Source organism: Lissotriton vulgaris, chromosome 5, assembly GCF_964263255.1.
Source record: "Lissotriton vulgaris chromosome 5, aLisVul1.2, whole genome shotgun sequence".
NCBI classification, from domain to species: Eukaryota; Metazoa; Chordata; class Amphibia; order Caudata; family Salamandridae; genus Lissotriton; species Lissotriton vulgaris.
In genome coordinates this window covers 298,909,246-298,937,200 of record NC_141693.1, presented here as the reverse complement: position 1 = coordinate 298,937,200, position 27,955 = coordinate 298,909,246, and the positions used below count along the sequence as shown (strand labels likewise).

Here is a 27,955-nt window from a genome sequence, read left to right as displayed (position 1 = left end):
ATGACCTTTTTTCTGAGAATTCTTTTGACCTGATTCTACAACCATCTCCAAAACCGGATACAATCCTTCATACATGTCTCCTTTCCTCCAACGACGCACTTTATCTTGGTGGGTTTCCCTATCTATGCCTCTTGGTTTTCCCCATTTTTCTCGCTCAAGTTCCATCATTTCAACTTCCCATTCAACTAAAGCTTCAAACTGTGTGGGTCTGGGTCTTGGTGAAAGAGCCATCATTTTATCTCTCAAGTTTCTTAAAACTTTAACATTAAACAATCCATCTTCTGGCCAGGCCAAAACACCATCATTTTTAGTATATTGCATTCAATTTTCAAACCAGAGAACAGTATGATAACCATATTCTCCTTCCATATATGCTGCGGGTGTTTTGTACTTATGAAGTAATTTTCCACCACTCGCTTCAATTTTCTTATCTGGGTAAATACATTTTAAATTTTCTGAAACCATGAAGGCTTTTTCTCTTCTTTATACCAATAACTCATGTTTTTAACTATTCCGTACAAATTAGAAGAGATCATAAATGTTTTTCTGTTGTTCCGCTACTCTGACCAACCTGTGCGCGAAACTCACCAACAAGCCAATCAGGTTAAGCCACGTCACCACCTTGCTCAACCAATGAGAAACCAGTTTTCAGAAATGACCAATCAGCTAACAGCTCGTTTTGATCACATGAACCAATCAGCGTGTTCGCCGCGACGTATGTCAACCAATCACAGCGCGAACCCTGTGACTTATACCGCCGCTGCAGCAAAGCTGCGCGTGTCAGTGTCAATCCGTAAACTCACCCCTCCCTTACAAAATATTTTCACAGCGCCATTTTAAACAATCCTTTTCAATGAATTTCAGTTAATAAGTACAGAAAAACAAACCATTTGTCCGTTTCGCTAAATAAAGTGATAGTTTTACCATACATTCAAGAATCCACTCTCGTGAAATAGACGACGCTATTTTCACAAAAACAGTTTTACAACTTTTATACGGAAAATCCTATTCATGCATACATGAAATCTTCGGCAGGACTTTAACCAACCAATAGAAATCCAGAAACGCCAGTAAGATTAGACGACACTACCTCACCCTTCACACAAGCTCGGAAAAAATCCTACTACTCTTTTCACAACGAGTTTTAAAACGGGATACTAGTCCCTATACTCAGAGCTACGATTTCATAGGCAAACCCCACTAATCATACAACCTGTCATACCTAAAAATCCCTAAACCTGTATTGTACGTCCACAACACTTAGTGATATTTCGGTACCACTAATTTGAAACAGAACAAATGAACAGTGTAACTTCACCTGTCACACTACTCTGCCGGCCGGCACATAGAATTTTCACACTGCTGGAAAAACCTTTTTAACAACAAATAACAACTAGACAAAACTTAACATGTGTTAAACATGTATCCTATTTAATTACCATGTAACGTGTCAGTTACCATAGTAACCAAACTCTGCTACCAAAGATTTGATCCAGCGGGCCAAAGGAAATTCAGTCTCATATGAACAACTCTACACCCTGATACTCACCATAATTCATAAACTCACACTAGGCCCATAAATGATTGAGACATGAATTGACCAACTGAATCATATGACCTAATTAATCAAAAACTCTCTGTATACATTTAATTAAGTCAGTATCATAGGCAATGGATTAACTAATGGTAACTCAAGGAAACAAACAAGACCAGCTTGTCATTTCAAAATCTATTTTATTAACTTTATTTATGAGCAAAATGCATTTTAATGCGAAAACTCTTTTACTAGCTATTTTTATTAAGCAAAATTATTTATTAGAAAGGCACATTTGACCGACATGTTCAAATCAAATCAGCATGAGATGTGCTCAAACTTTCAGGAAAATAAACCCTATTTCCCTAACTTTAACTAAGGAAACCTAAAGGGAATAAGTAAAGTTCAAAATGGATCTTACGTAAAACGAAAGTCCGACAGCATCTCTGGAGCACAGGAACAAGCCAGCAGTGCTCTTACCAAGGGGGCAATTTTTATACCTTTTTCCTATCTAAAACTAACTAAAAGAATACAAATATTCGAGCGACACGAAGTATGATTGGACAAGAAATGTTGTCTGATGAAGTCATTTGCCTTTCGCATAGCAGAAACCATATTTCCTCAAGAGCGGCATTGTTCATTGACTAAGAGTGTCACAGGCTCTTCCGTGATTCGCAACATTAGGTAAAGTCAACCGTTTGCTTCCTCCGTCCAAGCCTTTCCGCCGCTGCACATCCTGTCCTTGACCATGAAAACTTAGACAAAAGTACATCTAATGCTTCCACACAGCCTTGCTTTCACGAGCGTCTTTCAAAGAATTATTGCAGAAGTTATTTTCCATCTCAAACACTGCTGTGCAAGGCCCAACTTTGACAGGACTTCGGACATCCATTTTAGAAATAGGCCACAGGCCTGTTTAGCATGACTCTAGTATGCAAGGAAACACAAGACAATAATTAATTCAGGAAATGATAATTATTCTGTTACCCACCCCCTTTGCTAATATTAACCCATTAGTCTATGTTACCTAGCTTTGCATACAAAAGACAAACATAGCAGTCACATAAGAAGACACGACATAAACAGAAAGCACATTAAAAGAATGCACATGCTATTATTTGAAAACAGCCGCAATTAATATTTGACAAAACAAAGGACAAGGTAAATGTATTATTTATAACAAAATGACAAACACAACAAGAGCACATATAATTAAACCTGCGTGTTCGTGTAGGTGCACATTATTCTAGGTTGAGTCAGTATACAAAAACATGCAACCCTCATTTAGTAAATTAAAAATTATGGGAGTTTTAATTCAGCGTGCTTTAATTCTAAACTTATTCTGAAAGTCTGCTTCATCACTGCCAGACCCAAAACACACACCTTTATGCAGAGCACAGTTAGCACACAGACTTCAAACGCAACTGTTTGCATTATGATTTGGGAAGACATGTCTTATTATTATATATTTTTTGTCACAAGGTTTTAAAGGATGGTAGAAAACTACAATAAAACCAAAAATAGAAACCTACCTCCTCAGCACTTTAGCTACACCAATATTTCAATAAATTCCCAATTTTAATATTATGGTACTTCACGGCTTAGTAGTCGGCATTACTATTCAGTCCTGCTCATGTACTCAGGGAACAATGGTACCACCGCAATTACACTCCAAAATCTCATCTGTTTCCACCAATTGTCTGCAGACAAATACTTGCCATCTTGCCAGTCGACTTAATCCTCTACTAATAACAGATTTTGAGTGGAGCAGACAACATAATTTCTGTCACCTGAATAATAGAATTAGATGGTGAAATTTTTGTTTCCTATCCTTAGCGATCAATCGTTGAATGGCTGAGGTCCCAAGATAAAATATATGGTTCATTTGTGTCTAGCACTGCCTTAATGTAGAAAGCAGGCTAATATTGTTGTTTTAGTACCTACTTCCCCCTTTTCTGGGTATCTTGCTCTAAAATAGTTTCTATCTGTTTGAGTCCAAAAATACTCAACTCATGACTTTGCCACTTCATAAGATCTCGGGTGCCCAAGGAAATTGTAGACGTGTTGGAATACGGTTTACACATAGGAACCATCTGCTTGGCTTACCTAGAGTATAATAGACGCAAAATAGAGAAAAATATAATATACCTCCCATATTAGACCCTCTGAGGAGAGAATGGAAGTTGGCGCATAACTGAGTTCTTGTTGCAGCAAGATTTCATGCCTTAGATCAAGACTTAACTCCTCAAATAAAACAAAAATGGGAATGGTCTTGATGTGAAACTGGTACTTTGGTACAAAAGCAATTGTTTCTTTAATCACCTGATGGACAAATTATTGTAGTTAACATGACTGTAAAAACACATTCGAGAGAAAATAGAGTGCAAGATGACTACATATCTGCTGTTGAATATGTTTCTGACGTTAAAAGTGTTGTATTATATGAAGTGATAGTGTTTTGCCCAGAATGTTAATAACCTAAAATGAAAGTTATCTTGGTGTTTTTCATAAATGTTTTGACCTGTAACTGTGTCACTGTCCGGGACTTAGACTCCAGATATTGCACAGTTTGTGTTGTGTGCTGCTAGAGAAATTAAGCACTTCACTGGTATTATGTGTTACAATAAAATATAATGTTTTCCGAATAGCACTGGGTACTGCTGGACAGGCAGCTGGTAAATACTACACAAAAGGTGTTAGTTGCAGCCATACATACATACAGTAAACACTACATTGTTTATAATGTGTGCTGCAAAATACAGACAGAGTAAGTATTTCACTGTTTGTATTATGTGCCATTGAACAATAATGCTGAGATCTGAACTGTTTGTGTCAAGTGCCAGTAGGCACTGTGTTGTACTTTGTAAAAGAAGACACTTGTAGTCAGGTTGTTGGTTTCATGAAGTCTTCTTTAATAATCCATGTCTAGCAACATCAAACAGGGATCATCCTGGTACAACTCTAATCCAGCTCTAGTGACTCCTATGCCAGCCCCTGCCAGCCCCACCAGGAGCAGCCTGCCTAGCTGCTCAGCCCATCTCCAACTGTCACACACTCATACACACAGGCACCCAGGCATTCCATTCATCACAGGCACACCAACATTCAGTCACTATCTCTTGCTCTGGCTGAGCAGCTAGGAAGACCTAGGCTGATTCACATAGTAATGTAAATCTTAGGATACAACACACTGCATTATGTGTACCTTATGTTTAGTGTGGGCAGTCGTGCAGGGCACATTTATTTTGTTTTTTTTAAACTACACCTTCTTTCCACTTTCTCAAGCAAGTGGATTTAAAAAGTTGCTTGGAGCCACAGTACATAGGTGGTATGAGGAGAGGCTTTTTGGGGGCTTCAGAATTTTTGCACAAATCTAATCAAATGACAAACTTGTATGGTACACAGCAGTATGGCGTTCTCAAGCTGAAATGAGTAGTGATTCAGGTTTTTAGCGTCTGGCTACAGACCGCTTTAGTTATCCGATGGCAAGTCATTCTGCTGACCCCTTATGTATGTGTACATTGTATAATTGACCCCATTATATTGTAGGTACATTTGCATACATTTTTGCTCACAGTTAGAGGTGCGTGAAATAATGGCGCCTCTATCTGCCTCCTGTATTACAGGCAAGACGGGGTAATTGATATTGCCAATGCTTATTATTAGAAGTATGTAAGTCTGAGGTCTCCTTGCACCCTCTCCTCACAGTGGTCTCATGGTGTTTGATACCCAAGTGCCACCAGATTTCCTTTGAATGGGGGACTCAAATGGCTGAAGATTTCTAAACTTGATTATTTATCATTCATTTAAGTCAATGGGCTTTGAGTGGGGGAGGTGGTGTAGCAGCTGCTACCCCTTCTTTGTCCCTTTCCATGTTTGCCATTGCTTCTGCTTCTCTGGGTCTCAAGCAGGAGCAAAAGCTGAGCTGAACCCTCAGTGCTGTGTTAACTTTCTATAGTTTCCACTCCTTGCCATTTCTCTAGCCTCTTGCTACTTATTGTTAGAGTTTAGAGATTTTATGGAGTCTTTACAGTGATGGCACTGGGGCAGTCAAAGGGGAGTGATATTTCTTCCAGCACTCCCTGCATTTTGGTGCAATGCTGGTTAGGTTTACAGCCAATGTGCTATTCCTTATTTTGAAACGGACAGAACTGTACATATACCATATACCTCATCTGTCTTAAATAATCCTGTCCGCTGCTCTGCTAAGTTTCTGCAAACTACCTGTGATGTCAAGGCCAGCAAATAGTGTGGCAACAATATAGGATTATATATTGATGCTGCCAAAAGCATTGCCTGTAAGTTAAGGACATCCTCACAGGGAAAGTGTAATTTGTGGAGACGGTTGCAAGTGGTGGGTCCCGGCACCATTTTTAGATCTGGCGTTAAACAAGACCTTTTGGTTTTACAGTAGAATATACTTACCCTAGGAAGCTGGCTCTCTATATAGTGTACCAAAGTTAGGTGCACGGTGTAGTGTTTCCAGGTATCTCTTACTAGTGTACAGGTTCTTGCTTTAAGAATCCCAAGGTGCTCTATTTGTGGTAGTGTGGTCGAGCAGCCTCAAACTTATCAGAGGGGAGTGTTCGGCATTTGTTGCACACACACAGTCAATAAAAGAGATGCACACTCAATAAGGAAATCCAACACCAATTTGTAAAAATAACAGATTTTTTTAATAATTTTAGACACCAAGATGTTTGGGATCAGGTAAGTACTTTTTGTGTTAGCGATTTTCAGAAACCTAGAAAACACAGCGGTCCGATTTGAGGCTTGATCCTCGAAGGTGGTAATGTTATCCTATGGGAGAAAAATACACTGATTAGGTTAACTTGCAAATGTCTTGCAGGACTGTTCTTATGGACATAAGGTAAGTAGGGGCCAAGGTCAAAGAAAGCACAAACAGTTCAAGTTTCCCTGCCCGGGGTGTCCGGGTGCATAGGTACTTTTTGTGGTGGTAGCCTCTGAATGCTACACGTCGAAGTCAATGGAGAACAGTACCTGCAAAGAAAGGCTGCAATTGGGAACTGGGGGACCTAAAGGGGAGCTCACTCTTGAGGGTCTCAGGACCACAGAGAACCCCGTCTGTTTAAATTGACTCTGGCCCGGGGACTCGGATACATAAGTGTTTTGTCCGGTGGGTCGACGAGTTTGAGACTCCCACAGTTCTCGGTGCACCTGCAGTAGAGGGAAAAAAACTCTGCAATCTTGGGCTTCTTCACAGTGCCGCGTAGCGCGCAAGGGTTACATCCAAAGCGCCTTGAATTACGCAGAATGGTTGACTGAATTATGCGGCAAGAAAAGGCAAACAACGCTGCTTATTTTGTCAAAGTATCACCTCAATTGACTTACCTGCCACGCCGCATAGCAGGCAGAGAAGCCACCACCGCCGAGAGTCATCCTGCCACCGAGACCCGCGCCGCCGCTCCGGGAACTACAATACCCGGCAGGCCTCGCGGCGGCGCGTTGCGTGACGCGCATTGAGAGCGCGAAGGACCCTTAAAGCAGGGGAAAGACTCGCGTCGCGGGACGCGAGCGGGACGCCCGGGGCTAAGCCCGGGGCTAAGCCCGGGCAAAGGGCGGGCCCTCTACGGCCCTCAGCGGCAGGAAGAGGCTGGGCTGGGCCAGAAACGCTGCTGAAAATTTGCTGCTGTCATCATACAAGTAAGACTTACTCTCCAGTTCCCCTTAATTTGCTTGTTTAAACATTGGCCCTGTGTGAATATTGTACACTATGCCTAAGAAACAGGACGAAGTTCAGTCCAACACCATAAATAACTATCTGGTGCAAACTGTCAAAAAAATTAACATGCAGAGAAGAGAATCCTTGGGACTGAGCCAATCCCCCGATATGAGATGTTTGTCACCTACTACATCTACTTTGACCGATGACATCACCTCGCAAGAAATTCACTGTGTGGAGATTTCCAGCGGCCCTATTTCCCAGGGTTCTATTGACATATCTATTAACGTTACTCCAGCACTTGAGGGACTACACGAGGAGGCTGAGGGTAACATAGACATGGATACTGAACTTGAACTGGAAAAACAGATTTGCGTATCAGCTGATGAGCTTTCTCCCACAAGACACGGTCCTAGGCCAAGACGACTTTGTACTAAAAATCCACCAAAGAGGGTAGGGCTTCGCTCAGGTGCAAAAAGAAAGAGGGTTACTACCCCTAAAGCTAAGCAAGTGATTAGCGATGATGATGATACACCAAAACTATCTCTTGAGGATGCTTTTTATGAAAAAATTACAGATTTCCTCGAGATAAAAATTAATACTCTCATCAAACCCTTAATATCAAAAATTGACAAGTTACAAGCAGAGGTCAAGAAGTTGAGTGGACTTCACACTGTGGTTGCTGGTGGGATAGAAAACATAACCACGCTAGTTACACATCTAAGCGATAATACAGGGGGAAATGTTGTTGGAGATATTGTAACTGAAAATGTAGTAAATCAATTACCAGGGGAGATATTGCCATCAATACCTACTGTTAACAGCGAGGGCCCCTTGTCAGTCAACATTCCCACAGATATAATCCCCCAGGCAAATAATCCCTCAGCGCAAACTCACTCATCAGATCCTCTACAATTCTTAGTAGAAGCTACACCTGTGGTCTTAGTTTTAGCAAATGTGCCTCCATTGGAAGAGGGTATAGTGGAAAGCCCTACTTCCCTTAGTAGTAAGGCCCTACACTGGCTGACCAGTAATACACGATTTGCACCAGGGGGAAAGCGCCATCTGGCTAGTGTCATTAAGTCAGTAATCAGGGTCCCTTGGTTGGGAAACCGACCAAAAAAATTTAAAGGGGACTGTGTGGCAGTGAGTTTTTCAACAAATGATGTCCTTCCCAATATCCTTGCTAATATCTTCCCCCCCCAACGCAGACGGGGTACTGTTGTTCCCTTGACCTTAAAGTTCTTTTACGGTGAACAGCAGAACGTTACTTACCCAAGAACCCCAGCCCCGGGATGGGATAGTAACTGGGATTCGAATTTTAGATGGGATCAGGACTCCAGGCAAAACATAGCAGCTCACCACCGTTATCCAGGACAGTTTAACCCAGTTGCTCAACCCCTCCAATTGTTCAACCGCTACGCTCCATTATCCTTTATGGATCAAAACTATTGACTCCCCCCAAGACAAGATAATACAGGCGATGGCCCTTTGCCTGCTCCCAGTTCATTAGTACAGAGTTCCGCTGGAGTCAGAGTTTGCAAAATTATGAGTTGGAACATCGCTGGTCTTAGAGCCAAATTAAATGACAAGAACTGGCTGGACATAATTAGTTCCTACGATGTTCTGGCTTTCCAAGAAACTTGGGAAACATCAGACAGCTTGGTTCTGGATGGCTTTTCCCACTTTTCGGTACCTGCGGACCCTAGTAAAGCAGGAAGGGCGAAGGGGGGCTTGGCTATATATATTTCTCTAGATCTCCAAGGAAAGCCAAGACACATTAAGTCTAACTCCACTAACTGCTTAGCGGTAGAACTATCCATGCCAAATTCCTCCCCCATAGTTTTAGTTAATTTTTACAATTCACCTGTCAGTCAAACTATTAACGAGCATTTGGCAGCTTTAGAGGAATTTCTGTCTATCCGCAGTGAGAATAGCACATATGGGTATGAGGTGATCCTTATGGGAGATTTCAATATTCATCCTTGCCATGCGGATTGCCACGTGGAACAAGAGGATTTCTCTTTTTATTCCTCTCCACCACATTTTGAACATACAACACGTGGACAGATGTTAGAATTGCTCTTAGCCACTTTTAACCTGTATGAGTCATCTTGTTGCCCAACAGGCCCGAGGGTACCGACATACGTAGGCAATAACACGGGCACAATCATAGACTATATTTTTTTATCTTCTAGTTTCCTACCTGAAGTCATTAATTACAAGGTAGAAACTACAGTTTTTAGCGATCACAATCCTGTGATTTTAGAGATTATATCTCAAGGAGTCTTGGGAAAAAGAAAGGCCGATACTTTATGTGCAACAGACCTAGTCTTAAAAGACCAGAACCGAAGACTGAAGTGGGACCAAGTGACCCCTATCGCCTTCTTACAGGAAACCCTGGCAAAAGTAGAGGGGGAGGTTGCAATTTGTCTGGATAATAAGAACCCTGGTCCCAGCGTTGATTGAGGCATTTGACGCCATTTGCCGTCAGGTTAACTTAGATCTAACCGTAAAGACAAAGGCAAGCAAGATCAGGGGCCCCAGATGGTTCGATTCAAACTGCTCTAAGGCGCACTCAATTCTCTTAAAGGCTTTAAAAAATAAACCAAGAGACAAAGCACAGATAGCTCTGCTGAGGAAGCAATACAATCATGCTATCAGGCTTAGGAAACTTGAGATAAAAAATGACGCCTGGAGTGAATTATTATTGCCCGAAACACAACGAGATAGCGCTAAATTTTGGGCAATCATAAATCACCCATATTTTGCTGGAAAAGATAACCAGAGAGCAGATTGTATCATACCAGACGATCAATGGGTGACACACTTTAGTAATATCTATAGCCACCCTGATACTCGCTCAGATTGCGAGACATTACCTTCGCAATCATCAACGACTACAATCCCTCCCTTTACCCCTGATGAGGTTAAGAAAGCGATCAATGATACACTCTGTAAAAAGGCACCAGGGCCCGATGGGGTCCCCGCAGATTTTTTCAAGAGCGCCCCAGAACTTAGTACCAAGATTCTTACCAACATTTTTAATGTTGGGGGCGCTAGAGGGCGCACTGCGAGATGGCTGACTATTGAGTCGGCTCCGCCGGACGGGCGCGTCTCCTCGGAACCCTTGGCCCTAAAACTGTCCCGATTCCAGCGAAAAACGGCGCAATGGACGGCTGATGGACTCGCCTCCACACTGTGGCGACCTCGGCCGAGAGAACAACCGCATGCCGAAGAAATCGGCCTGACCCCTCACGAAGTGGACCGGCTACCCAAAATGGCGGCGCGCGGCCGTAATGACCGCGGATAAAACCAAGCGATGCCGCTCTCGGACAGCCGCAGGACAAACTCCCTCTCAACGCGCTAGCTGTGGGGCGCTGGAACCAGCGACTTTCAGGTACGATGTGCCTGTGCAACATGCGAAAATCTCGGCGGACACTGTGCGTTCCACGGCGGCCAAAATGGCGGCGGCGGTGAAACGCAAACCCAGCGACCCTGCGCCAGACGCTACCGGCTCCCTATAGAGATTCACCAGCGTGCCACCGGCCGCGGAACTATCACTTTGTGCAGCTCCTGCGGCGCATTGGGAGAAGTAACGACTGGAGGTGAACTGGGAAGAGCACGCAAGTTGGGAGCTGCTCGCCGCTGCTGACCGCTGCCCTGGAGGTGAGAACTAGACCCGCCATCGCAAGCGAGGCCGCCCCACACGACCTGGGAGGAGCAGGGACGCGGCAGGCACCCTGCACCATATGCGCCGGCACAGGACACTCCCGCACGGCGCGCTGGGCTGACCTGCACCTTTGTAGAGCTCAGTGCATGGCCTAATGAGCAGGGCTTCAACGCGGAGGGCGACTGGAACACGGCTGCGACACACACGGACAGCGACTGCGACAGCAATCCCAGCGAGCCCACCGGTCGCTAGCCCAGACGGCCCGTCGGGCAGGATGGGTAAGCCGGACAAGCAGCAGTCGAAGCTGCCCTTTGAAGCGAGGAATCAAGCGACGAAGACGGGCGCTGCCCAGGACACTGACGGAGACCAGGTACTGGAAGAAGGCGCCGGCATGGAGGCGGTACTGAGGGCTATCCAGCAGAGTCTGCATGACATGAATGGCAAGATGGACAGTGTCGTGGCGCGGGTGGACTCTCTATCTAACAAACTAGAAAACCACGAGGGGAGGCTGGTGGAGGCGGAGCGCAGGATCTCCTCGGTGGAGGATCACTCCAGAGACATCGCAAAATCACACAGCGCCCTTGAGAGGACTCTGGAAACCCTGAAGGCGAAGGTGGAGGACCAGGAAGCGAGGTCCCGCCGCAACAACGTGCGCATCTCGGGCCGGCCGGAATCCACCAACACGGGCAGGATGGAGACGTACGTGGAGAACATGCTGAAGGACATCTTTGGGGCTGGCAGCTTCTCTGAAGTCTTCCTGATCGAACGCGCCCATCGCTCTCTGGCCCCCACTCCGAAACCAGGAGCTCCACCTCGAATAATCATCGCCCGAGTCCTCAACTACAGGGACAGGGACACTATACTCCGACTGGCGAGAGAAAAGGGCGCCATTACCCATCAGGGCAACTCGCTGGAGTTCTACCCAGACCACACCATGGCGGTGCAGCAGGCCAGGAAGGAGTTTGCTCCAGTAAAGAAGAAACTACGTGAGCTGGACATTGGATACGCGATGCTGTACCCTGCAAAACTTAAGATCCTGACGGATGGTAAGCCGGTGGTCCTCACGACGGTGCAAGCCGCGCAGGAGTACGTCAAGACCCTCACCAAACGTCGGAAGAATCAGGAGAATGCGGGCAGAATGAGCGACAACGACTGACAACGCGATGGCTCAACGTGTGTCTCGATGAACTGCTTCAGCACTGCAGGCGACGCACGACGGACACTGCAAATTGGGTGAAACATTGCGTGGCACGCCACGAGACTGGGACTTCCACTGCTGACGGACTCTGGATGGGAATCGTGCATGGCGGTGCCGCAGTGAGTACTATGGGGAAACGTTAATGCAGAACCAGCACAGGGGCATTGGGCCTCCACTGACTAATGACAAGTGGCTAGCACGATGAGCTACCTGCGTCTTCACTGTGCAACCCCGAGACACTGACATTGAGGGTGGTTGGCACTACCTACGAGTGTTCCTGTACTTTGGGGGGGGCAAGAAGAATGATGATGATTACTAAGTGCCTGCGAGGGATCGGGGATGGGGCGGGGAGGATAGGGTGTAAATATTGACGATGCAATAGTATGCTAATCGCGCCCGTCCACATCCACTATGTGGATGGAGATGTGTGCTTCGGGCGGCACCCCCAGGAGGGTGTTCCCCACAAAAAGTTTACTCACAGTTCTGAAGTTCGGGGGGGAATGGCTTTGGCAAAGTTTGGGTGCTAAAGTGGGAGGCGGGGGGATGGGGAAGCTGATTGTAGTTACTGTGTTTGCACTGTGTCTGAGAAGCATTGCGACCTCTTTTGTTGCCTTTGTTGCAAATGCTAAGAATGCACTTTTTCATAGGTGGCCACACAGAACACGCGGCGCACAATTTCACCGGACCACACGCTAATGGCGCGCTTTGACACACTTAACTTCATCACATGGAATGTCAGGGGGCTGGGGAACCCGAAAAAGAAAAGGCAAATGTTTGCGTACTTTGACAGGCTTAAGGTCGATGTGGCCCTCCTACAAGAAACTCACTTGGCACCCACTTCCACACACGGGCTGGGGAACAAATGGGCAGAATCCACCACTGGCTCATACTACTCATCGTACTCCCGTGGCGTTAGCATTTTGATAAAGAAAGGAACTCACTTCAGAATCACAGACACGCACACTGACCCAGGGGGGCGCTATGTTATAGTAGTGGGCGAGACGAGACACCATAAACTGGCCCTTGTGAATGTATATGGTCCGAACGTGGATGATGCAGGTTTTTTTGAAAGGTTATGGCATGTTGTAGCTGATGTGCAGGCGGACAATGTTCTCTGGGGAGGGGACTTCAACGTCACACTCAGGGATGGGCTCGACAGGGCAGCGCACACACTTGAGCAACATACCAAGGCGAGGGAAATGCTGCTAGACGAAATGTCTAATTTGCACGTCAGTGACCTGTGGAGGATACTGCACCCGGGGGAACAAGTAGCCACACACATAAATGCTGCGAACAGGAGCTGGTCCAGACTAGACTTTTGGCTAGCCACACAGGACGTCCTTGCCTGGGTGGAACAGATTACGCATCTCCCTAGAACACTGTCGGATCACAGTCCTGTGCTCCTACGGTTACGGATCCCGCACTATGTCCCACCGCCCTACACCTGGCGCTTCAACGCGCAGGCCTTGCGCGACCCGCTTTATGTGGATACAGTCCAAACAGCGATCACCGACTACTTTGAACTAAATGCCCCCACCACGGAGGACCCGTGCCTCCTATGGGAAGCATTTAAAGCAACAATACGGGGCGTGTGCATTAACACGTCTGCCGGTATACTGAAAGATATCCGTCACCAACTTACCAGGAGAGAGGAGATGCTCCGAGACCTGGAACAGCGCTACACGCACACTGGGGACACGGCACTGCTTAGTGACATAAAATCAATACTGTTAGAATACAACACGTTCGCTGATGACGAACTCAAATACATTTTCAAGAGAACAACGGCCAGAAGGTATGGGGAAGGGGGTAGGCCGGGCAGGGCCCTAGCAGAGAAGATTTGCTCGGGAAGGACACCGCAACATATAGCGTCGATACGCACCAAACAAGGCACACGCGCGCATGACATGCCGACCATTATGGGCGAATTCAGGGAAACCTACGGGGCTCTATACGAGGCCAGAACACAGATGCCACGGGAGGAGATACTGGAATACATGGCTGATGTAGAGATTGCCTGGCTGGCAGACGGGCACAGGGAGTATCTAGCTAGGCCCCTCACGACACAAGAAGTCGTTGACACCATCAAAAGACTCCCTAATGGCAAAGCACCGGGCCCGGATGGCTTCGTCATAGAATTCTATAAAACGTACGCTAGCTCGCTAGCTCCACATCTAGTGAATCTGTACGAGGCCGCTCATGAAGCCCAGACTCTGCCACCATCCATGAGAGAGGCGTTGATCATCGCCATACTGAAACCTGGTAAAGACGAAGAACAGTGCGACTCCTACCGCCCTCTCTCATTGATAAACGTCGACACCAAGATCCTAGCCAGCATACTGGCGGACCGACTGAAGCCATTAATGCCGATGTTAATACGACCAGACCAGGCGGGTTTCATCCCAGACCGGTCGACCGCACACAACACTCGCACCCTTTTTGCTCTGGCGCACTACCTGGCCCCGGATATCAAGGCGGTTGCTGTCTTGCTGGACGCGGCTAAGGCATTCGATACGATTGACTGGCCGTTTCTACACGCAGTCCTGCTTCGGATGGGGTTCCCCCCCTTATTCATTGGCTGGATCACGATGCTGTATTCGGGTCTGACGGCCCGCATACGGGTAAACAAACATCTATCGTCCCCGATTGACATCGGACGTGGCACCAGACAAGGATGCCCCCTATCGCCTATGCTGTTTGCCCTTATACTGGAACCCTTGGCGTGTAAAATAAGACAGCACCACCACTACTCCGCTATTCAGTTACCTACGCGGCCCATACACATTGCCCTGTATGCGGACGACATGGTATTATATGTGAAGAACCCGGAGTCAAACCTCAACCCCCTAATGCGGGAATACATTAAATTCGGCCAATACTCGGGGCTCCACATTAATTGGAGCAAGTCCCTCATACTCCCACTGACAGATGGCACCCACCCCACGCCGCTGGATTATCCCCTGGAATGGCAGGAGGAGCCGACGAAATACCTAGGCGTATGGTTCCACAGAGATCCAGAGCTAGTCATCCGCACCAACTACGGGAGGACTGTCTCCGCTTTGGAGGACAAGGTCAAGAGATGGATTAGTCTTCCGCTCTCACTGGCAGACAGACTTGCCATTGTGAAGATGGTGCTCCTGCCCAAATTCTTATATCTTTTTAATAATGTACCTATCAAGCCCCCGGCGGAGGTGTTCCGTAATATTAAATCTCTCATGCTCTCCTTAATCTGGGCGGGTAAACAGGCTAGATTAGACCTGCAGACTCTGACGCTCCCATACGCTAAAGGTGGTTTCAAGGTGCCGGACATCTATCTGTACTATCAGTGTGCACAGGCGCAGTACGCGCATTACTGGTTTCACGAGATTCCTTTTCTGACACATGTGGCTGTTGAGCATGGAGATGCTGACCCCATCCCACTAACGAGTATATTAACACACAAACGCCCCAGATTACACGAACATGATATCAACCCAGTGAACACCACGATAGAAGCATGGAGGACACTCAGTAAGATGGCGCGTTGCACACCACTCTATGCACCGACACTCCCATTGGCACACCACCCGGCACTGTCTGTCACGCAAGAACAGGTGGGGATGGATCTCCTTAAACGCGCTGGCATAGACTCCCTTGGAGATTTGTACAGAGAAGGGCAATTTGTACAGCTGAACCAACTCTCGTACATCCAGAATCCAACTCTGTTATTTAGCTTCAACTATTATAGGCTTCAGAGGGCGGTGAAGGAACACTTTGTGTCTTTCCCAGCAGAACCGCAAGCTCTAGCACCACTGACACTCATGATCAACACTCCTTCAGCTGCACACTTGGTATCTCGCCTGTACCGCTGCGCGCAATCTAGCAATGATGGTAACTCTACCAGAGCCAGGGAGAAATGGCAAGCGGTGCTGGGGGAAGATCTCGCGGAAGGGGACTGGGAGGCCTCCTGCATGCTTACGGGGATGCTGACACCTAAGGGGAACCTTAGACTGATCCATTACAAATATTTGCACCAGATGTACCACACCCCTGCACGTCTGCACAGATATGGTCTGAGAGACAACTCTAATTGTACTAGGTGCGGGCAGGAGCACGCGGACTTCATACACCTGGCATGGCACTGCGATGCTGTAACGCAATACTGGATCCAGGTGATACGGACTCTCAACACTATGTTGGGGGCCCAATTGCCGTGCACTGCCAAAGTCTGTCTCCTGGGATTGGTGCCACACTTGCGAGCGAGACGGCGTAAACTTTGTGTGATTGCGTTATTGATGGCGAAGAGAAGAATATCCCTACATTGGAACAGTAAGCGAAAACCAAAAATGAAAAATTGGCTGGAAGATTTGGCCTATTGTAGAGACACCTTAGTCACGTATGAGGAGGAGTTGCCTATGGGGTCCCGCCCCAGAGACTTTTGGGAGCCCTTCCAACAATACCTGGTGTCAGTGGCATCTGAGGATAATGAGGGCTGAGCGCTCAACTGCTAAAGTCTTATTGCTACTATGAGATACACTTGGTGGGGCAATGAGGGGGGGAGAATGCTGTGGCACAGTGCTTTGAGTTTTACAGGGGGTTATTGCTTTGTTGTTTGTACTGTCCCCCCTAGGTTATGGGGGCTTTTGTCGAAAAATACCAAAAAATGTAAGACTGATCAGGCAATTCTACCATGCGGATGCACTGTCAAAACCATCGCCTACACTGCTACCGAACATGCGCCGCCGGACCTATGGTTGTCGGCTGATGGGCTGTGTATGAATAAGCTGATCATTTACTCTTGCGTACTTTACAAAGCCGGCCTTCTAAGGTTGTAGGCGAGATTGACTGTACTATTTCTATGGCAATGCGCAATAAACGTCTTACCCAAAAAAAAAAAAAAAAAAAAACATTTTTAATGTTACAAGGGACCTGATTTTTCCTATTAGCTGGACAAAGTCTACCATAGTACCTATTTTTAAAAAAGGACAAAGGACAGATCCGGCCTGTTATAGGCCAATCTCCCTTATAGACTCGAGCGTTAAAATTTTGGGGAGAGTCCTTTTAGGAAGACTGACCCAGCTCATAGAGAGTAAGGGAAATTTATCAAACGCTCAATATGGTTTCAGAGCAAAAAGGGGCACCATAGACCAATGCCTAAACCTGGAACTAATTTTAAATAAATATGTAATTGCCAAGGGGGGCTCTCTGTACATGGCCTTTATGGATCTCTCGTCAGCTTTTGACCTGGTTAACAAGGGTAAGCTGTGGGAGATCCTTTTGGCCATGGGCATTGACCCTCCCTTGGTCAATTACTTAGCGGAACTACACAGGGAGCTTAAGACATCGGTCAGGGTGACCAGGGAAGGAAGATGCACCTGCCATTTCAACTCGGAGAGGGGGGTTAGGCAAGGATGTATCCTTGCCCCCCTCCTCTTCACTCTCTATATAAACGATCTTGAGAAAGTCATGGCCGCATCTCACATCGATATTCCACGTGCAGGCGAGACAAAGTTACCCGTCCTCCTGTACGCGGACGATGCAGTCCTACTAGCTCGCTCAGGAGTGGCCCTAAATAAACTCCTCTCATCCTTTGGAGAATTCATGACCTCTTTGGACATGAAAACTAGCACAGAGAAATCCCATGTGATGATTGCAGGAGCAGCAGGTAGGAAAAGAAAGACCAAAACATTTTACTGTACAGGGAAAGAGGTAAGGAGAGTCCCATCTTTCCCATATTTAGGTGTGACCTTTGATGAAAAGGGCACTTGGGGCCCCCAGCAATCCGTTAAAAGCAACGCTGTTGCTAGAGCGGCTGCAGGGTTGCTCGGTTTTGCTAAGAAATTAGGTGCCCGTCCCATGGAAAGCATCATCAAAATTTACAAAGCAAAATGTGTGTCCATTGCCCAGTATGGCTCTGCTATTTGGGGGTATACTAGCCATGATAAAATTCAGAAAGTAGAAAATAAATTCCTGAGATCTCTGCTTTCAGTCCCCCAATCGACTCCCACTTATGTATTTACATGCAGAGTTAGGTTTGGGCTATATAATGGACTCTCTAAAATTAGCCCCTGTTACAGGATGGATGAAAACTTGGCTCAACCAGGAGCTTACATTAAATCATATTATCTTAAAAGATTGTTTAGCCCTGGATAGAGCCTTATATATCCCGTGGATAAAATTTGTACAAATACAGTTGACTCTTGCTGGTCGCCCGGAGCTTTTTTCCTCTCCAGACTTAATAACTCAAGATGATCTTAAAACAGTAACATACCCTGACTGAGTTGTATGTTCTGGAGAGGGAAGCTATAGAGTTAAGTAAACCCACGGTAAGGAAACATTGTATGTTGAAATCTGGCCCAGGAATGGAACCATACCTTCTCCTGGTAACTAAACCATACCATCGTTTCCTCTTAACGAGATTTCGTTTTGACCTGATCCATCCTATCCTAGGCAATTATAAAACTTGGAGTAGACCTGTTGATGCTGAACCATGTGACTGTGACCACTTTTCTATTCAGGACACGACACACCTCATTATGTTCTGTGAACATTATATTGATATTAGAAAAAAATATCTGTTTCCAATCCTGCGTAACCAAGGTTTTACTCAGGTTAAACCAGCCCTGATGTTTCTGCAACTCATTCCAAATGCAAAAGTTGCCTTCCATGTGGCCAGCTTTTTAGTTGCTGGAGCACGGATAAATAAAAACCGCACTAGAGTTAGGCACCTTACTGACCATGAATAATGTCTCCCATTTTAAATTCTAATTCCTTGTCTTCTGGAGGGTCTCTTTTTAATACTATTTAATACTTCTTAATATTTTTAATGCATATCGTTTATATATTGTGATTTTAAAAAGTTTTTTAAAGATGTTGATTATGTAAACTCATGTATGAATTTGTGCTCTGATGAATTGCTATATATTTATGCTCGTTTCTTTTATGATTTTTAATAATCGAATAAAGATAATTTGACTGACTGACTGACTCTGCAAGACATAAACACACCTTGGTGCTTGTAACAGACTCCAGTACCCCGGTTATTGGAGCAGGGAGCCTCCAGGGTGGATCAGCATCTTGAAGACTGAATGGACTGGTGGGGTTTTCATGGAGCACATCAGGTATCCCACCTTAGGGGTGTGACCAGCCTGGTGGTGCAACACACCTAATGCATAATCTAAGTTCTCGCCTGTCCTGGTGCCAAATGGGCCTCAGGGCAGGGGGTGGCATCTCCCAGGCCTGGGTGAAACCGGGGTCGCATATCAAAGGTGGCAGGGGCTGTGAATATATATGCTAAATTACTAGGCATCATGCTGGAGGAGGTGTGAACACCTTCCTCAGGAGAAGGCATTGTTTCTGGCCTTAGAGCGTAGTCTCTCACCAGCAGGGGGTCAGAAACCTGTCTGTGGTAGCAGGCTGGACGATACCAGTCAGCCAGCACACTAGACAATCTTAAGCTTTTCAAGGGCACTCCTTAGGTGTCCTCTGGGCGCACATCATAATAAATCTAGTACTGACAAGAGTACAGATTTATTAGGACAAGGTGTTTGATACCAAATACCATAGGTTTCAGTAAAGCCATTATGTAGCTGGGTAACTTGTAATGACTAATGCGGAGTACATATACTTGGCTTCCCTGTTCACTTATACCATCTAGCTGTTGAACAAGACAACACAGGGACACATCTGCTCATGCAGGTATACCCTCACATGTGATATAATGCACCCTGCCTTAGGGCTACAAGGCCTGCTGTAGGGCTGACTTGCATATATTGCATTCAGTGACTTTGGCATGGCACACAGTGAGGGTGCCATGTCATGTTTTCGCTCAAGGTTTGCACCATGACACTCACTTTGCAATGGCAGGCTGCATGCAATTTGTATGGAGTCCCTTAGGGTGGCATTATTATTATATTTAAGTTTATAGAGCGCACAGCTACCCGGAGGTTTCCCGGCCCTAAGAACAGGTTGAGGGCAGAGTACCGACAAGATTAAAGAAAAGAGGAGGTCTATTGGTTAAACAACCAAGTTTTTACATCCCTGCGAAACTTGAGGTAGCTGAGTTCAGTACGCAGGGTAAGAGGAAGGGAGTTCCACAGTGATGGAGCCAGATAAGCAAATGAGCGACCGCCCATTCTGGCTTTTTTGATCCTGGGGACCTGAAACTTATGCTGGTTGGATGAGCGAAGGATGCGGGATGGGCAGTATTGGTGGACTAAAGTTCTCATATGGGGGGGGGGGGGGGCAATTCCTGCGTTAATTTTGTGCATAAAGCAGAGGGCCTTGAACTTGGTATGACTTTCAATGCAGAGCCAGTGAAGGCTTCGTAGAGAGGAGGAGGTGGGTGACTTGTTGGGAAGTTTGCAAAGAAGCCGGACAGCCATGTTCTGTACTGTTTGTAGTTTACAAATCACTTCCTTGCAGGCCTCCAGGAAAAGCATGTTGCCGTAGTCCAGTCTAGATGTAATTAAAGCCTGGACTACTGTTTGTTTAGTGTCCTGAGGAAGCATCCAGAAGATCTTTCTGAGCCATTTGAGAATGGTCGTGCAAGTGGAAGAGACTTTGACCACATGTTGTTTCATTGACAACTGGTCATAAAAAATGATGCCAAGGTTGCGAGCGGTTTTGGAGGGGGCAGGGAGAGTGCCCATTTGTGATGGCCAATGGTGGGGGCCCCATAAGGTGGTATTGTGACCTACATGCTCCTTAGTACCCGTGCCCTAGGTACCAGGGGTACCACTTACTAGGAGTTACAGGGGTGCTAAAGTGTGTGCCAACTGTGTTACAATTAGACCATTTTACCTTCTTTTCAAGGAAAGAGCACTGGGCCCTGGTTAGCAGGGATCCAGTGCACATTAGTCGAAAAACATCAGTACCTGTGACATAAAGTGTGGGTGGCCAGGACAAAAAGGAGCACTTTCCTATACGTGTAGGGACGTTCAGCCAGCCTTCTTCATCCTTTGCTTTTTTGTTGTCATTCACATTTTTCCTTTGCCCACTACAGAGTACAGCATGGGAAAATGGTTCTGTCCACTTCAGCCACTGGCTAACTTCATAGTGAATTACTGCATTTTGCCCTTTCACAAGGAACACATCAACATGCAAAGTTGTTCCAGTAGGTGCTAGGGCGTACTATAGCAATGTGTGATTTTTGGGATCAAAAAATATTTGTGATTTTTACTCCATATGACTGTTGTGCAAAAACCATAATAAAATAAGCATTGACAAATCCAAAAGGCTAGTGGTCAATGCCAGACGTATGGGACTGCCTATGTTTGATGGGGATTGGGACTTTTCATCTTCAGACTATGATGCACAGCAAGAGATAGAAAGGGGAACGGTGAGAAGAAAGAGAAAGAAAAACTATCAAAGGGAGACATTGATGAAAAGCACCTACAACAGTAGGATAAAGAAACATGAAGTTTATCGTGGTGAAAGATGCAGGAGGTCAAATCTAGACAGACCACCTCATTAAAAACGAAAAGCTGCATTACACAAATTGCATAAATGTTTCAGAGTTTTTGAACCACACTGGTGCAACTTGAAGCCATCATTTGCACAGATTGGTGCCAAAGCATTTTCCTAACCTGTACAAAATGCAATTTTTGCAGATGTTTTTGTACCAGCCCATCAGTGAACAACATGATGTACAGTGTCATCATCACTACCTGAACCTTTCCTTGACAACAGTGCAATACATGTGATCTGTATCTTACAATTCTTTTTAGAAAAAGTGGCCTTTTTCCCGAACTGTGGATTCCAGGGGAAAAAAAAAGATATCAAGTCTTTTAAGCACAATGAGTGACGTGTAGTAAATTGCTGATGATTAACAGCCACATGTAGACCATCTAGTGGGCGGCACATTGGTTTTTACCTCAAGCCGGGGAATATTCTGTTATAAAATCCTGCCTCCCACAGACTGGATAGCCCCTTAAGCTGTGCTCTTATTATATCCTGCTTAAGTGATCCTACTTACTCACTATAAAACACATTTTCTGTTGTTTTCCAGCGTTCCCGAGCCTTTAAATCTGAATTGCAGCGTATTCGCGAACAGACTGGCCTACAAGCAAATCCTCTGGAGACGCCGACAGACTCTGGAAAGAAAACCCCAGATGTTGATGGCCCGACCCCAGAAACTCCTGGAGAACTTTTGGTACCCCGGACAGGGTCTCTTGAAGTTCTGCCACAGCCAGCCTTGCCTTTGTGGCTAGCGAAGGATAGAGATGGCCGTGCCCTGCGTTTCTCGAGGACGGTGAATAGCATCCAGGCTGTAGACGAGGTAATGTCCAGCGTGCGTGGTGGTGATCTTTGTTCTCTGCAGAGGTCTCTCACTCACTCCAGAGTATTTATTTAAATAGAAACAGGGTATCCTCTTTAGGTCTAGGAAGACTGGAGTATTTCCTTACTTTCAGGATAGCCTCTCTCTATTTAAATGAGTATCATTAAGATTAATTTGCGCAAAATTGTTATTCAGATATCTTAGAATCAGTATGAACTTTATGTAAGTACACTGGCCTTCATGGCACACTCCATGTAAGGTATCAAATGTTACTCACCTTTGTCACTCCCGAGTTGTAGTCGCTTGCCACCCCCCACTTTATTGTTGCTTGCCCCATCTGTCCCTCTCCCTCCACGTTACTTGCATCATGCCTCCTGCGTTGTTTCTTGTCCCAGCCCTCCTGCCCCCTCCCTCTTTGAAGCCCGTTCCTGTTCCTCTTAGCTGTATTTTTGTTGCTTGGCGTCGTTGCTCCCATGCATCTCCCCGCATTGTTGCTTGACCCTGTAGGTCTCAGTCCCATCCTGCGTTGTTGCTTACCTAGTTCCGCCCATCTTGCGTTGTTGCTTGCTCCTATCCCCCCAGTGTTGTTGTTTGTCCCATTTCTGAGTTGTTGGTTGCTCTGTCCCTCCCCCTCCTGCATTGTTACTTGCCACTGTCCCTCCTACTCCCACGTTGTTGCTTGCCCCTTCCTGTCCTGCCAGAAAAATTACGCTATGACGTTGCCATCGCTGGACATGTCTTAACGGTTTTTTCCCCTAAATTTCAGCCATGCTGCAGAACAGTCTCGCTGCTGTACAGCATGGCTAAAAGACATTGACAAAGTCAATAGCAATTGCGCAGATGCAAACTGTTGGCTTTGACATTGGATGTTGAACACTGTTACCCTGCTCAGATGTGGTTCCATCTGTTGGTTATATACCAGATCTGGACTCAGTGGACAACTGTATCCACTGCAGCAACCTGTGTTTGACCTATGGTCACAGGTTTCAAACCAGTACCAGTGGGCTCTCTCAGCATTTCATCCTTCCTAGGTAGATGAAAACGGGTAACATTGATAGTGGTAATTATCAACAAGTCCCTGTTAGTTTGACTCCTCCCCACCTTCTCACGAGCTCACATGGCTCATGTAGTCTCTTTGCATGTGATGTGTGTACAGCTCGTGTGGCTGTTGCATCGATTGACCTTTGCACCACTCCACCTGCATTCATTGGCAGCCCTCCACAGGGACACGTGCTGTAAACAATGTTAATGTGCGCTTAATCAGATGCAGATGCGAAGGTAATGAGATGGTAATGGGAACATCATGTCATGAATATTCACATGACCTCTTTCTGCTGAGCAGAGATTGCAATACCTCAGTCTGGCTCTCTGCATGGTGATTGCTTAGGGCATGAGTTCTTCAGGGGGTTCAGTTCTTAATAATTTGTACGATGTACACCACAGATTGAAATGTCTTTGAGAAGCTTTTAAATTAAGGTTATTTATACATGTATTTGTGCTCTTTACCTTTGCTTGGCGGTAGCTCCACGGTGCATAAATAACGTTATGGAAAAAACTCAGAAATCCGTTAAGATAGGGAGTCTGATGGTGTCCAGGGAATTTTAGGTGAAATGTAATAGATCTATTGATCTTGGGAACAAAGTTCTGATTTACTAGTTCCTGTTTGCAAACCAGTATGTGCAAATTGCAATGTAACCTTTATGCAAAGAGGTCGCCTCACAAATGATTCATTCATAAAGGGCAGCAATATGGCCTCCCTAGAGAATATCGATTAGACTATTCACAATTTGCGATTCCATCCAATGGGCTGTAAATGCAGGATGGAGGCCTGGAAGGCATTGCAGACCTCCGTCTCTTGTGCATATATATAGGTATAGATACTGCTTGAAAAACAAATTTCCCATTTTGGGAAGATATCGTTCAAATGCGCCCTGGTCCACTAGACCACTGTCTACTCGTCTCTTGGGACTCTTAATACGATTCCTAAAAAAGAAATTGTCCTATGGGTACAGCTTCCCTTTGAAAATCAAATAGAACCCCAGCTTTTTTGTCAATAGTTAGTGAATGATTTGCAACTGCAGTTGGGGTCACAAACCGTTGTTCCATTTCAGAATATGTCTCAAAACCCTCTGTGCAAGCCGGAAAGGCTTTCCATTATCAAAAAGGGGTTTAGTAAATTTAAAAAAATCTTTTGCACTCCCACACCCTGTGATTGCGCGAATCACGGTTTGTGACCAAAAGCGTGTTTTGTACAATTTACAAAGAGTTTTGAATTTTTCAGCTTTTCAGGTGCTGATTGTGCTTGGGCACCAATTCAGGTACACAAAATGTTAGGACTTTAAATGAAGAGTTGCATAACAGATCTTAAAATGCTCTTCAGATGGTAGTGCTGCAGTTTATTCATAAGGCAGAAGTCCATGGCAATAAATGGATTTGTGAAGAAGGCAAATAAGTCTAAATCAAGAGAAGCTCTGAAAGGGTTTCTGAATTAGATTTGCGGTACTGCAAAAACACTTAAATAGGTAAATATGGAGCAAGTGTTGGGACAAGAGACTGCGATCGATGTGCTCCTTACTGGTGAAGTTAAAGATTGGCTAAGCTGTTGGGCTCGGGACCACCTTAATGTGTCAGATAAAGGTTTTGACAAGACAAAGGACTTGCATCATTCAGACAACTGAGATTTGTGTGGATGGCACCGATTGAAGGTGCAGATGGTAGTAGTAATTTTCTTTGACATGGTGAGGCGGATGATGGAAGTTGTTCGGGGCTTTTCGCTTGCAGAAGACGCATCAGTCTTAATTTGAGTAGTTAAGGTGAAATTACTGTCAAAAGAGATTCTAAGATGTCTAACTTTAGAGGCTTGAAAGGAGGTTCACAAACAGCGGCGGCTCCTCCTCTAAGGTGGAGGAGCGCCGCCCACTCCCCTGCAAGCAGTTTAAAGGGGAAAAATAAAATAACGCAATGTTATTATTTTATTTTAAAGTTAAAATGAGAACCAGGAGGTGATTCGTTTTTAAATTTTTTATTTGATCTGTTTGAAGGATGAGACTGGGACAAGCACTGTGGTGCACTTGGCATGCTAGCTTGTCAATAAGATGTTAGTCAATTGTTGCTCCACAGATTGTTGCGTAAGTTAGGACTTTAGAATATGCTCCCCAAAGGGAAATGAATGTGTTCATGATCGATATCCATGTTTAGATTCTGTATGTTCGAGGCATATGGGCTGCAGATGGTACATTATGAATAGATCGCCATCTGGTGTATGGCTGAAATGATTGCACTTGTTTTTCTCTTGGAGAAGTCTTATTTAGTCACCGGGCTGGTGACTCCTCCCTTGGGTGATAGTGCGCATGGGCATCGGCTCCATCCTTAGATTGTTTTTTCCGCCATCAGGTTCGGATGAGGATCGAAGCGCTCCGGATCGACTTCGAGAAAAAGTTGTATTTCGGCGCGTATTCCCTTTCCAATTCGACGGTATTGTTTATCGAGCGCGAGTTCATTCCCATTTCGACGCGCTTCGACGTCAACACCGAAGATTTCTAACTCTACGTCGACGGGACCGGGAGGCCTATTTCGACGTAGTCCAGCCCGGAGTCCATGGAAAGGACTCCATTCAAGAAATGTCCAACGTGGGGTGCTAAATTCCCACACAAGGACCTACACGAGGTGTGCAACCTCTGTTTGTCACCTGACCACGAATCCAGGGATGGTGAAGCCTGTGCGGCTTTCTCCTCCAAGTCGACGATTAGAAACAGTCGAGCCCGAAGACACGAGATATCGAGGATGGAGTCAAATGCAATCCCACAACTGTTCGAGGTCGAACACTCCGAGGAGGAAGAAGATGAGGATGGGTCGGGGTCAGAGGCGGACGAGTATGATGTCCAAGAAGTCGACGTTCATCAAACCGTGAGTGACGACGTCCCTTTGCCAAAAAACCAACCCCGATTGGTGTCGACCCCGCCTTCGAGCCCGGTCCGACAACCAAAAAAAGTTTCCTACGCCCCCCCGCCTTCTGGCTCGGCACCGAAACACTCGGTCCCTCACTATGTCAGATCCGAGAAATGGTTGACATCAACACCAAAGCTCCATACCAAAGAGAGCTCGAAGTCGAGACATTCCATGTCGAAACCGAAACATGCTTCGACGTCGAAGACTCCCTCGACACCGAAAAAATCGGACTCGAGCAAGCTCTTGGTGCCGAAAACACATAACACCGAGACACAGAAGCAAAAGCACCTATCGGACCCAAAGGCTTCGGTACCGACACAGGACTTTGTTCATTGATCCACAAACTGGCAAGGTGGTGGCAAAACCACCTAAAAGGAGGAAGACTCAACCGTTGGAGGGGAAAGCTCCTCCTCCTAAGAAGAGAACAATGGGGACAAATACAACTCCTCCCCTTTCTCCACAGCCTATGGACATACCCTCTTCTCCTCTTCCTCATACTCTGCCAGCTATCACTCGACCTTTTACACCACGCTCATCTACACCTCAAACAGATGTAGAAAGTGACTCAGGGATGGGGACCTTCCTGGGGATGATAACAATACTATCCCAGAAGAAACAGACCCATGGGAAGATTATGATGCAGTGATCGATAATAATAATGACCCTGATCTGTATCCCTCAAAACCTTCCCCTCTGATGATAATTCGGGTTTTGCACAATTGATTAATAGGGCAGCAAAATACCACAAGGTAGATTTACATACTGAACCTCAGATAGAAGATTTCCTTTTAGAAACACTACCAGCTGCACAAAAATCTTCAGGGACCCTACCAATGCTTAAGGGTCTCCTCACTCACACATCAGATATATTTAAAGATCCGGTGAGGGCTAAGGTGTTAAACCCAAGAATTGACAAAAAGTATAAGGCAGCCCCAAAAGACCCAGTATTTTTTAAGAGCCAAATACCTCTGGACTCGTTAGTAGTCTCAAATGCTCGTAAGAGGTCGAACTCACTAACAACAGGAGAAGCTCCTCCTCCTGACAAGGAGTCTAAGTTAATAGATGCCTCTGGCAAGAGAGTAGCATCTCAAGCAGCAAACAGCTGGCGCATAGCAAATACTCAAGCGCTACTTGCCCGCTATGAAAGAGCTCATTATGATGAGTTAGAAACTCATTACACATCTCCCTAAGGAACATCCAAAAATGGCAGAGCAGCTGATACAAGAAGGGAAGATAATAATCAATAATTCCATTAAGTGCGCCTTAGACGCTGCAGACAATGCGGCAAGATCTATAAACACCAGTATCATGTTAAGAAGACATGCATGGCTTAGGGTCTCAGGGTTCAAACAGGAGGTACAAACTTCTTTATTGAACCAGCCTTTTGATGGGAAAGCACTCTTTGGCTCAAGCACAGATGAGGTGTTAGAGAAAATGAAAAAGGACACAGAAACGGCTAAGTCAATGGGAGCATTGCAACAGCCATCTCAGAGAGGTTCCTTTCGTAGGTCCACCTATAGAGGCGGATCAAAAAATACAGGCACAACCCAACAATCAACCTCTTTTACACCAACATCACCTAAAGGTAATTCAAGAGGCAGTTACAGAGGTAACAACAACAAGGGTAGAGGTCGCGGAAACAACAACAACCGCAACTCTCC

At 45.7% G+C, this 27,955-nt stretch overlaps 1 protein-coding gene across 1 annotated transcript in view; it reads left to right on the top strand.

Annotated features, from left to right (window-relative positions):
• LOC147710760 (uncharacterized) overlaps nucleotides 1–27,955 on the top strand; it is a 474,425-nt gene that overhangs the window by 175,104 nt on the left and 271,366 nt on the right. Inside the window, exon 8 of the mRNA XM_086921479.1 lies at nucleotides 22,077–22,346. Within this exon, the coding sequence (XP_086777605.1) occupies nucleotides 22,077–22,346 (270 nt within the window). The remainder of the gene's footprint in view (nucleotides 1–22,076; nucleotides 22,347–27,955) is intronic.